At 36.6% G+C, this 12,755-nt stretch overlaps 1 protein-coding gene across 1 annotated transcript; it reads left to right on the top strand.

Annotated features, from left to right (window-relative positions):
- The first annotated feature begins 808 nt into the window (after positions 1 to 808).
- LOC136677334 (protein limb expression 1-like) lies at positions 809 to 12,420 on the top strand. The gene is made up of 6 exons (XM_066654852.1): positions 809 to 1,027; positions 3,948 to 4,111; positions 7,003 to 7,143; positions 7,436 to 7,531; positions 9,189 to 9,266; positions 11,060 to 12,420. Exons 1-6 carry the CDS (start codon positions 982 to 984, stop codon positions 11,432 to 11,434), a joined length of 900 nt encoding a protein of 299 aa, XP_066510949.1. The 5' UTR covers positions 809 to 981; the 3' UTR covers positions 11,435 to 12,420.
- The last annotated feature ends 335 nt before the right edge of the window (positions 12,421 to 12,755 follow it).

Below are 12,755 nucleotides of genomic sequence, written 5' to 3'. Positions count from 1 at the left end.
TTTAAAAAATACATGCTGCATGCACATGGTACATATTACATTAACAAAGGTATCATTCTAAAAATAACATTGATAAATATGTTGAAAATATTGTGAAATTATTGTATAAAATAAAGCAGCATTTACCCTGTTATTAAGTTTTAAGGCTGTCTCTGTGGTGAGATTTTCACAGCAGTGGGGTTTTGTTTAGCTCTGCTTCAACCCTTCAACTTCTTACTAGCAACTTAACACAGAATCACAGCATTTCACACATATAATAACATTGTTTCCTTTTTACACCAAAACATTTATGTATTTGAATAATGTTAATTTAAACACCAGAGGTCATTTCCAGTTTATTTGTGCTTTAGGGATCCGACATACTATAGTTCAACTGGAAGCTTTATTTTATAAAAAAGTGTTTTATAAATTTCATTTACTTCGCAATCTACGAAGGCATCTTAAGGGAACATGGAAAATCTTCATTTTGTGTTTCGAAAGTTCCAATCCCTTATGAAAAACAGTTTCATTAAGAATAAACTGGAATGGTTGCATAAGACATGTCTTTGATCTGTCGTCTTTTGAGCCAGTCAATGCATGTTCATGTGTAGGACTAAGACATGAAATGAATGAACAGAGAAGGGGGTTGCATTCCTTAGCCTGGGCTTACCCGACTCAGTGGAGTGGATGTGTTCAACAGGGTGAATGTGTGTGTGTGTGTGTGTGTGTGGGTGTGTGTGGAGGGAGAAGGGGGTGAAATCCGATGGCCAGGCTCACAACTAATTAGTTCAGCTCTTGACAAAGGTGGGCCAGCCACAGAAGGGAACCCCTGAGGCTGGCTTAACAGTGCTACACACTGAACTCTGAGGGGAGCAGCTCAAACTAGAGTTTTCCCAACCAGAACTGTGGTCTGCAAAGTACGCTGTCTCCACTCAAGTGCATGTGAGAGGGCTTGGAGGCTGAGAGAAAGTCATTGCAGGACGAGAAGAGAGAGTGTGAGAGATGATTTCCATTCAAGACTCAGATGATGACAGAGCTTTTAAAGACTGTGAGTAGAGTTCTTTAGTAAATATTTTGTCTGACAGTGTGTGGATTTAGGATTGCACCTGTGACTAAGTAGGATAATAATGACTAGGTAGAATTAATTTAAACACAATTATATGGAGGTCAATAATGGTGTATCCCATTTTGATACTATAATATTAATTCAGGTTTCCATTAAACATTTCTGTTATAACATGTTAACAAGTTGAAATTAGTTATAAAACTCATATTTGTATGTAAACATATGTAAAAATATTAAATCATATTGTTCTCTGCAGAATCCATGTTTGTATGTATATGAATCTTAAGCATAAAAATGGTCTATTTTTAATTTATTGTCCTTCTAATGTGATTTATGCTTCTGTGCCGCTTATACCACTTTAGCACTACCCATTCATGTTGTAGATAAATGTAGAGTTTCAGTATGGACTGTTTATTAAACAAGGAACTATATTTGGCAGTAAATCAAATCAATTCACAAACAATAATAATTAAATTCTAAGCAGTAAAGCACTTTTGACTGAATAGAAAAAAGAAAAGAGGGAACCAGGAAAGGTCTAGATCAGAAAGAACTGTATTTTAGTATTCATTTTAAAGACATTAAAAATACATAATAGCATTAAACTACACAGGGTTACACTATACTATACAATGACTGAGTGGTATCCAGTGTTGCTTTTTTAAATAAACCACAAGTCGGACATTTCCATGTTGTAAAAACAATTCTGTGTTCCCACATATATGGTTCCCTTAAAACAATATATATTGAGTTCTCCCTCCCAATATTTTTGCTGACCCTCTATGACAGACGGCACTGATTAAAGCAGACTGCACAAACACTTACTGTGGGTATGAAACATATTGAAACCATACCTAGCATTTTGCTATCATTCCCCCTCCTGACACTTTTCTACCCCACACACTCAGGGCAGATTAAGGCAGAACACCTGTACATTTGATTAGTGTGGGCCAGTGTTAATTTTGGACAGCAGTCAAACTGGTGTTGGTATAAATGACACAAGTGAGCTGAAGGTAAACGAATCTATTTTAGCATGACATCTGCTCTCTGGGGTACACCTCAAGTGGAGTGAGCTTTAGAAATTAATTTAAGAAGTAAAAATTAGCTGGAATACGGGAAAATTCATATTTATACTTACATTGTTCTAGGCACATCTCCACATCTGTGCAGAATATCTCTTACATCCAAGGTGAATATAGTGAAATGATGACAGTAATGTTTTTCAATGCATACAAAACCTTAGGAGAATCTGTGAAAACATAACTGGATACATGAGAATCACAAAAGCACACACTGTTTCTTTCTTAATGATATCTCTGCAGGATAGCTGGCTTTATAACAAAAATCTAAATTGGACCTAAACCCCTAAATTACACTTTGTGGGCCATTTTAACATTGGCACAAAGCTGATAGATGCAGGCCTCTCACAGTTATCTAAGTTTGCGGTTTTCTTCGTATAATATTAACCTTAGATTTTGGACAAGGAATTCTGTGTCTTTTCTTCCTTCAGTGTATTTTGATGAATGGTTCATGTTCTAGAAGGAGAATTATTTGGCCAGCAACTCTAGTTCAATAAACATGAGAATCTAAATTCCTGGATGTAGCCACATATTCATCTCTGGCACTGATCGCCCCCCATTATAAGCAGTTAAACATAAACAGTTTTTATTGGTGTTAACTATCTGTGAGGTGAATGTCAAACACTAGTAGACAGGCTCCATATAGGTGTCCACCAAGATAATGAAAGGTGAATTAATGATAAACAAATGTGGGAGATGTTTGGGCTGGTTTCTAAGATTAAATACAGTCATAACCTGCATGTTCAGTTGTCTCTGAGAAGTAAATGAGAATTCTGCTAAGCCTTCAGTGAAGACATGTTCTACTTTGCCACCTTACTGTGAGCCCCTAGGTGTATTATCAAGGGCTTTTGTAGAGGCCTCTAATCTTCAGTAATGTTGTCATGTGCAGTGAAATCTCTTTTTCACTTAAAATGTTTTAATTATTTTGGAAATTTGTTGGTAAATGTGATTCCCTGGTTTATGATAAACACTACTACTATTACAACTTCTAATACTGCTACTATTACCATTACCACTAGTAAAGCAACTACTACTAATGTTGTTGCCACTACTATTAGACCTTCCAATATAACTACTGCTACTAATATAACTACAGGTAATTGTTATTATTATTATTATTATTATTATTATTATTATTATTGCTATTACCACATTTTAAATATTACTACTGGTCCTAATTTACTATTACTTCTACTACTACAGCTACTACTTCTACTAATAATAATACTATCATAGTAATACTACTACCTATACTAATACTGTTGCCACTAGCATTACAGCTTCTTCTACTACTACTACTACTACTACTACTACTACTGTTACTATTACTATACTTCTACTACTGCTACTACTGTTCATTACTATTATTAATATGTTCATGGTTTATTACTACTACTACTACTATTACCACTACTAAACTGCTACTACTACTGCTAATGAAATTTAGTAAAATATTTTGTGTTCATACAGAACATGTTGTTCAACATTTTTGTGAAATAGCAGGGGCTCTTTCTAGGCTGACAAGAACATTGATCATTGATTAAGCAGGCTGTTTGATGATCTAAATGATCTACCAGGAAAATGTTTTGCAAAGGTATAAAGGAACAAATCTAAAGGCTAAAGACACACTGGAAATGTTTAATGTTTTAAACCATATTTATCATTAGTAGACCTCAGGGAAATTAGTAAATTACCAAAGGAAGTAAAATCACTTATTGTGGTGTAGAGGATCAAGGCAGCAGCAAATTAAAGATGTTAAAGTAATCCTTCAACTAGCTCCTCAGTGTTGCATTGTTAAAGAAAGTCTTATTTGCCTGTGTTGTTAGTGAATGTTGTAGGTATGCTGCATCAGTTCTGGGAGCAGAAGCAGGTGAAAGAAGCCATTGTAGAGACAGAAAACCTGGTGGTGTATGAATCTATCCCCTCGCCTGGACCTCCATTTATCTGCTATGTCACCTTACCAGGGGGGAGCTGTTTTGGCAACTTTAAGGTAAGTGAACTGAACTATACCACCCAAAGTGCAACAACAGGGCTGGCATGGGTCATTGGCAGTAACATTAAACCTATCCATATTTCCATGTCAGCATTCATCAAATCGAGGGGTGCTTGCCTGCAATCTGTCATTTGGAGACAATTCTAGCCTTGATGGATCAGTGTGGGGTATAGACCCCACTTCTCAATGTGGTCCAGCGTCTCCACTTAATCAATCCCATCAGCATTTTGCCCCCTGGCCCAGGAGAAGGGACACTTGTGTCAAAGTCAGAAGGCCTGACAGGTGGTTCTTATTAGCCCAATTATTCCAACTTACCGCAAATCAGGAGTTCACTTTCAGCCCAAGTGGAATGTTCTTGACAACACAGCCTGCATAAAACCTGGAAAAAAGTTCCAACCATCTCAGTTTATTTATTCATTTGTCAGTCTGAAAGAGTGATCTGCATATGAAGGGAAACAGATGCATTATTCAGGACAGACTTTTTAACTTTTATGATTCATTCATTTTACTTTACAAGAAGCCACAGATTTGCACTCATTCAGATAAACACCACTGTCATGTGATTAATTTGCATTTATCAGGTAGGTCTTCAGCTATTCAAATGATATAAAAACTGCTGTTAATATGAATCAGTAAAGACTTAGAATTGTTTATATTTGTTGTATTCTTGCTTCACACTTAATGTGTAAAAATTACTGATCTAAATTTTCAGTCAATACAACATTTGTTTTTCGAGGTTGAAGTACAGTCTTGTTTTTGGCAAAGAAAAATCACGAGAAAGCATTACATCTAAATGCTGTTTTCATTGGACCATGAAAAAAAAGAGAAATTAAAATGATTGTCCAAAATATTATTAATTCAGTTACTACAGTTGCAGTCATGGAATGTAAACTCAGTGAACCAATATATTTACATTTGCTCATTTATTCATTCTTTTTACATTTAAAATAAGAAGTGTTTCAGCTTGGATTGCTTTCTGACTGAGGCTCAAAACAGACCAGGCAGCAAATGAGAACAGAGGCAATTTGTTATGTAGCAATGACTGTGAATAATGAATGCTTTAGGGATCTAAATTTTATAAGTGGATTTCAGGACAGAGATCAGAAAATGCAGGATATGAAATTTATTCACACAAGATGTTATGCACAGTGCATGCTTGGATAGCCCTGAATGTGGATGGGTAACCATGGTTTTGATTTAAGATGGCTGCTTTTGGAAAGGCATTCAGGGCCAGCTGCTGCTGTTTGCAAGGACTGCCGTTCACTGGGGAGTTAGCCACTACTATTTGAAAACCTCTCTATGCCTTTGATCAGGCAGTGGACACTGGAGGCTTATACCATGCCTGGCCTGCGAGGGCGCCCTTTTCACCCTCGCAGCGCTGGTCTGACTCGACCAAGAAACTTTTCTTAGCCTACTCCTTTTGGATCTAAAGACACACCACCACATCAGGCTTTGATAATTCCCCAAGTCCTCCCTATTACACCCCTCAGGTTCTCTCTCTCTCTCTCTCTCTCTCTCTCTCTCTCTCTCTCTCTCTCTCTCTCTCTCTCTCTCTCTCTCTCTCTCTCTTACATATTTCAAATTCAGCTTCAGTCTGTGGACTTTTTGTCTGGTATGATTTTTTTAGGGTGTAAGGCTGTAGAGGTGAGGAGGCTGAAATGCATGTGCAAAATTAATATTATTAGACATAAATGAGAAAGAATAGCTAATACCAAACAAGGAGAGACAATGGATACACAAAGACTGCCATTACACATACACAGGAAACTAAAAATTACTTACACCAAGGGGTACAAACACAGGGCTATAAGTGTTAACATTACAATAAATACCTGTGAGCTAGGTCACATGATCTCTAAAAGCTCACATGAGTGTGTGAGTGAATGTGTGAGTGTATGTTGCCCTGTAAAGGACTGGCTCCCCCTACTGGTTGGGTTCCCACCTTGTGCCCAGTGATTCCAGTTAGGCTGTGGACCCACTGCGACCCTAATCTGGATAAGTGGTTACTGGCAATGAATGAATGAATCATCAAATTTTCATTAAATGTATCAAGCTAATTTTTTTCAAACAATCTATTGGAACAAGTCAAATAGTCTACTAACGGAATAGGTTGGGTTTTTTTGTATCACCTTGGACCTTGGAAGAACGTTATTTTGTTTTCACTGTGAACTGTACTACAACATATATGGTTGAAATTACAATAAAATTCACTTGACTGGACTTGAAGGCACTTTCAACAAATTAAAGGAAGCAAAAACATCTATAAATGGGTAGATAAAATGTACACTTTTTTCAGAACAGATGTATGATGAAAAATGTAGATATACTTACTAGTTTTGGAGTGTTTCACTTGCCAAATTTTTTTTGCAGTATGTTGTTCATTGTGCTTGGGTTTTTCCTGCATCACTGGTGAGAACTACTGCCCAATAGCTCAGCCAGCCTCCCAGCTGCCTCTGATCGCTCCAGAGTGCACAGTCATAATCGGATTCATAATCCTGTGATGGGGCTGACATGTGCCTATGTGCTTAACACATGCTTTTCGAGGCATTATGGAACTTTTAGCTCAATCAAGTGTGTTTATGTTACTTGGAGAAGCTCACATATGATGTAGACCCAGCTCATATTGCTTCAAATTATCATATTTCAAAACTGAAATGATCCGAGTAATTTTCACTCGCTCTCAAACTCTCTGGGTGATCTACAAATAGCATGTGCATTTATCATGTGCATTTTTTCTTTGGATACTTGGTCCTGAATAATGTTACATGCTCTAGAAACCCATTTTAAGACCTGCTGACTTTCAGAAACACATGGTGGCAATTTATGCATTTATCTCAACATATAACCTACTTAAATACTACTAGGCTTTGTTTCTGTCTAATTTTCAGTACTGTTACACCAAGGCAGAAGCCAGACGGGACGCAGCTCGTGTTGCACTGATGAATTCAACATTTAATGAGTTGCCCTGTCGCTGTATCACCCCAGAGTTTATCGCCCGCAGCATACAAGAAGCCGTCTTAACCACTGGTGTGAGTGTGAATTTTTAATACATTTTTCAGATTTCCGAATTCTTTAGCCATATAGTATATGAAGAAAAACACAAGGGTCATGGGGGTCACTATGAGACAGATAATAGATGTGTGTGTGTGTGTGTGTGTGGTCCTGCCATTTCTCAGCTTTTGTTCCCCAGCAACAATTACAACATACTCTGATGACAAAGCCAAAGGGCAGCAGCAGGTCCTGCCCTCCCCCATATCCGTGTCTGTTAAAGGCTGAGTGATTGCCGCTGTAAGTAATTTTCTGATTCACTCTGGGTTTCAGGGTAACATAGAAGATGCCTCTGACCCTGGTACAAGTATTGGAGCTTATTGCCTCATGCTGCAGTCCAACACTGGCAAAACCATGCTGGAGTTTCAGGTGTGAAGAAAAATCACTACACTTGTACTTTAACATTTAATTGTATTAATTTAGCAGACACTCTAATCTAGAACTACAAAACTGATATTACGTACCCAGTGTATCACTTTACAATCAAGAGTTCCAACATTTCCTGAGTGGCACAACTTTTAAAGATTTGTCCTTTTTATCATGAGTTCATGTTTGATCTCCAGTGTTGCCTCAGGCATCCAAGGGAACATGACTGCCCTCTTTGCCTAGTCATTTTTTCAAGTAAATCTGCAGGGTAATATCAACACTCTCCCAGTCAACGATGACATTCACGATTGTAACCAAACACTTTTTTTTTTAAATTCAGAGGATGTTTCCTCACCATTTGCTAACTCTCTAGTGTGTTTGTGTGCTGGAAACCAGTCTAATGTATTTACGAAGCCCTGGTGTCTGTAAATGAATAAAAAAAACAAACGGTCTTGGTCCGGTATGCTAGGCTTCCTCTCTCTCTGCTCATGGGAGAGAAAATGTATCTGTCATTTTTTTAGACAATGAAGAGAACAAAAGCACAAACCGAGATGAGGATATTACTCTATTTCCTCCTCTTTAGGTGGGTAATATTGACTTATTGTTTCTGTTTGGGAATCTTTAACAATCACTTAAGGTGAAAATGTCTCCAAATTTGGAAGACTGATATCTGTATTACCGAAAGTGCTACAAAACTCTTGAGTTACATATGAATTTCTGTGGTAATTCAAACAGTGAATAAAAACTAACAGAATTGTTAAACTCCAACCATGTTCAAACAACAGTTGTTTTTCTTCTCAAACATACCGTTCCACCTTAAAAGACATAGAGATCCTGAACATAAACAACCAACAAAAAGAATTGCTTTTCCCACCATTGTAGATGTCCTAGAAGTTGGTTGCATATTCTACCTTTTGTGAGCAAAATAATCCCATAAATACAGTATTTGACATGTCAAGACCTGGGCTCCGTTTTTTTGTTTGTTTGTTTTCTTGACAGGTAAATTTCATTTCAGACACAGTGTTGGTCTCTCATAGAATGCATGGTGTTTTTTAAAAGACATCATTTAAACGCAGCTTAAAATGAAATTATATTTTGGGGGAAAAATTGAAAGAAGCTTCATAAAGTGGTTAAAAAAAAACACTACTTAGTGTTTCATCTAAAGCTAATTTTGGGGTGGAGGGCAATATTTTCCATATTTAAAGCAGTCTTTAAATGCCAGCACAGAGATGCTGTCCAAAACAAACATTTAATTCCTACCCAAAATGATGCATGTCATGATTTTACATGCACTACCCATTTGTTTAACAAAATGGAGCTCTGTGTATTCGAAGCTTCCCACAGTGCCTTCATCGGTCTTTATTATAAAATCGATTTTAGGATAATAACAACATGAGGCTGGGTTTTGAATATATATATATATATATATATATATATATATATATATATATATATATATATATATATATATATATATATATATATATCCTGCTTTAGAGAACCACATAAATATGAAGACTTCTTTTGAGGTTTCCAAGTTTGTACATCTGCGTCTTATTACAGCCATTAGCTCAAATGGCACAGCCACCAGTGAGACATAATGGCTGAAAAAAAAACAAATTCTGTTTCTTTTTTTTTTTTTTTTTTTTGTATTCTTAAGGAAATAATGACAGTATTTCAGCTGTTGCACTGGAATGGGACACTGAAAGCTTTTAGAGAGAGGAGATATAGTCGTCAGGTAGGCCTCATTTTTTACCATTTTGGACAAATCAAGTTTGGTGTAAATTCCAAGTGTTAACACATATTTTGTGTAAAGCTTTCTTTTTTGGCTTATTCCTGGAATTAAGAGGCTAATGTAGCTGAAAAGAAGAGGCAGTTTTTGTACACATAACTAAATATGAATTTATCATTCTGAACAAACAGTGATTTGGAACATCTCTAAACAGACACTAATACACACACTAAAATGTGCTGCTCTTTAGTTATATGTATTGAGTCCATACCACATTTTCAAAAGGCAATTTTTCTAAAACTTTGTTTTTTCATTTTTAAGAAAATACTTTATTGATTCCTACCTACATTTTTTAAAAATTACACATTTTAAGGTGTCACTTTCATTAATTAGATAATTGTAAACAATTAAAAATTCACATCAGGACAGAATAAAAAAACTAGTGAAAGAAAAAAAATGAAGTGGCTCGGTAAGATTGTTTATGTGGTAATTTAAACATTAAATACAGGGTTACAGTTAAATTTCAGCCACATACAAATACCAGTCATTTTTCTCCTCAAACATACCATTCCACCTTAAAAGATGCAGAGCATCTGAAAATAAACAATCCAGAGACAACTGCAGTTCCTTACAATCATAATCTTTAAAGCCAGTTCCACTAATTTCTACTCTTCCTACAACTGAAGGTAATTAAAGGTTTTGTTCCACTACACAGCATTGTATTGTTGTAAACTGCAGGCAAAACTATTCAAACATGTTTCCTTTAAAAGCTTAAAGCACACACTTTGGTTCACAAAGTGTTCTATTTTATGTAATGTTGAGAGATCTGTGACTACTCACAAAAACATAAATGTAAATGTGAGTGCTCTGCTGCCTTTAGCAGTACAGGCAATAAGATACACTTTTGGAACAAATGTGAGAAAAAAAAAGTTTTTATTAAGCGTACAAACAGAACAGTCATACAAGCAAACAGTGCCATCAGAAGGGTCATAATTCTTGGAAGAACAAAGTCCAGTACATTTAATAAACAATTATCTTAGAAATCAAAGCTTTAGCAATGAGAACACAGTCCAGTCCTTTTAAAAACTTCTTTAAGATATGGATTATAGTGCTGGAGTTAGGATGTAACTGCAAGTATAACACTAATTTAACCAAAATACACAGTGCAACCTAGAATGGAAGATACATGACTAGACAATGTGTTGATAACAATAAGGCTGAATTGATTACAATGGTCATACAGTGAAACCATACAAATTAGTCTATTTGAGACTCCTCAGCTGTTAACAATATTGGAGACTCATGTATAATGATTTAGGCATGCAGAACAGTATATATGAGCTATCATTTCTTTAATCATTATCAAAAAAGAAATAAATAAATTTATTTGTACCAAAAATACAGAAACAGAAATAATGAGGGCTAAAACAAAGGCTTAGTTCCAAAATAGAAAAAATCCAAACGTAATTATTTAAAACTGGGACAAACTCACAGCAATTAAAATACACATTAATATTAATGTATTATTTATTTAATTTAGCATTTTCTCAACAAAATTCCTACAGTTTATTTACTCAACCAAATTTTACCTGATTAAATGAGGAACCAAATGTAAAGCCTTATTTTGGCAGAACAACTGTAAAAACCTTTCATCTGATTGAAGCCTCTATTACTGGTCATCTCCATTAGCTTCCATTAGAGTGCACTTAAGATGCCACACACGACTTGGCTGATAGGAAGTGGGCAAATTTGGCCAACCTCTGGCAAGATGCAATTCTGAAATCATGTCTGTGGGACAGGAGGTGATCAGCTACTACTCTCAGCAGTGTCTGGATGAGTGTATGCGCAGTCACATGGCTCTAGACTGGCTGCAGAGAGAGAGACTGAGGCCTGGGCTACTGTCCCATGAGTTGCAGCTGGCCCTCAAGGAGCTGGCCGAGGCTCGGCAGGCAGGACGAGAACTCCGATTCTACAAGGAGAAGAAGGAGATCCTGAGCCTAGCCCTGAGTCAGGCCAACGCAGACAGGCTTGAAGAAGAAGACTGGAGGGGACAGGACACTGGACTGGATTACCTGACTCACACAGCACACTGTATGAATGACAGTATGGAGGCACCAGAACATTGCCGGTTTTATTACCAGGAGAGTGGCAGTGACCGGGAGTCATTGGGCTAAGGTGGACAGTCGTATAAAAATGTTTGCTTGGTGTATTGTCTGTAAACACTTATCCTGTTCATGGTTGCAGTGGATCTTGGGCCTACCCAGAATCATTGATTGCAAGGCAGGAACACACTCTGGATAGGGCACCAGTCTATCACAGGGCATCGCACACTTACACATTCACTCACAAATTCACTCCTATGGACACTTTGGCATAGCCAATCCACCTATCAGCATGTGGTTTTTGGACAGTGGAGGAACCCAGAGCACCCATCCTCACAGACAGTCACCTGAGGTGGGGCTGAAACCCATGAACCCAGGAGCCTCGAGCTGTGTGTCAGTGACACTACCTGCTGCACCACCATGCTGCCTGTATTGGATTGACTTTGATTTTCTTATGAAAATGAGTATAAGCTCATACATCCGTTAAGGGAACAAACTTGCCATTTCTTTGTGCATAGTAATTTTTTTTCTGAGGTTAATATATTAGACATGATCAAATATTAAAATTGACCAGGTTATATTTTATGTTGTTTCCCATTTATTTCAGCAGTAATTTTAAGCAGTAATCTTCAAGTAGAAACCAAACAAACCCTGCCATTTAAACAAGGCGGTCCAGACATCTGTTAAACACTGCATATGGTAACGTCTTGGACTTTAGGCTCTTTAAGAATACGCTGACTTATTTTTTTATTTTTTGTAGATACTTTATTTAGACATTATAAAGTGCTGTCTTAGCAAACTATCAATATGAGCAGTATTTGGGCTTACTTTAAATCAGATCTATTCCACAGTATGTGTAGCAGTACTCTACAGTGTTATACTGGGAACGCTGTTTGTGTTTGTCCCCGAGTCCTTTGGAATGTAAATTTAATTTGTTTGGTATACTTGCTTTATATTCAGCAAAGAGCATGCTCATTTGCTTTGACTTAAAGGGAATTTCATGTTGCTTGTGCAGTGAATGTAAATAAGTGGTTTGTTTTTTTGTACTGGCCACATGGTGGCGCCATTTCCTGTGAATATTCAGTAGTTGCTGTATTTTCTGTTTCACTCCCATAATCATTAAACATTTTCCACATTGATTTAAAAAAGAAAAGAATGTTATAAAGTTCCACACAAAACATTAATATGCATAAAAATATGTATCTTGAATACGAATCTTAGTTAAATACTCTATATTAATAGTGTCTTAATACACTGTACAGCCAGGCATTTTTGAAAAGATTCACTCCTTTGTAAATATGTTGTATTTTACAGGTAGTAAAACCTACAAGTTAACACAGCTAACGATACTGTAACAGGGAATAACAAGCATAGATATTTTAATACAGTGTCC

This window comes from Hoplias malabaricus, chromosome X2, assembly GCF_029633855.1.
Source record: "Hoplias malabaricus isolate fHopMal1 chromosome X2, fHopMal1.hap1, whole genome shotgun sequence".
NCBI lineage: Eukaryota > Metazoa > Chordata > Actinopteri > Characiformes > Erythrinidae > Hoplias > Hoplias malabaricus.
The sequence above is the reverse complement of the archived record's forward strand: the minus strand, read 5'-3'. Positions and strand labels throughout refer to the sequence as shown.

Bases quoted from the DNA above. Each gene is read 5' to 3' on its own strand.
- LOC136677334 (XM_066654852.1), top strand. From the start codon at position 982: ATGATTTCCATTCAAGACTCAGATGATGACAGAGCTTTTAAAGACT. The intron at 1,028-3,947 runs GTGAGTAGAGTT...CTGTGTTGTTAG, and splicing joins TGACAGAGCTTTTAAAGACT to TGAATGTTGTAGGTATGCTG. The intron at 9,267-11,059 runs GTAGGCCTCATT...TCTGTGGGACAG, and splicing joins AGAGGAGATATAGTCGTCAG to GAGGTGATCAGCTACTACTC.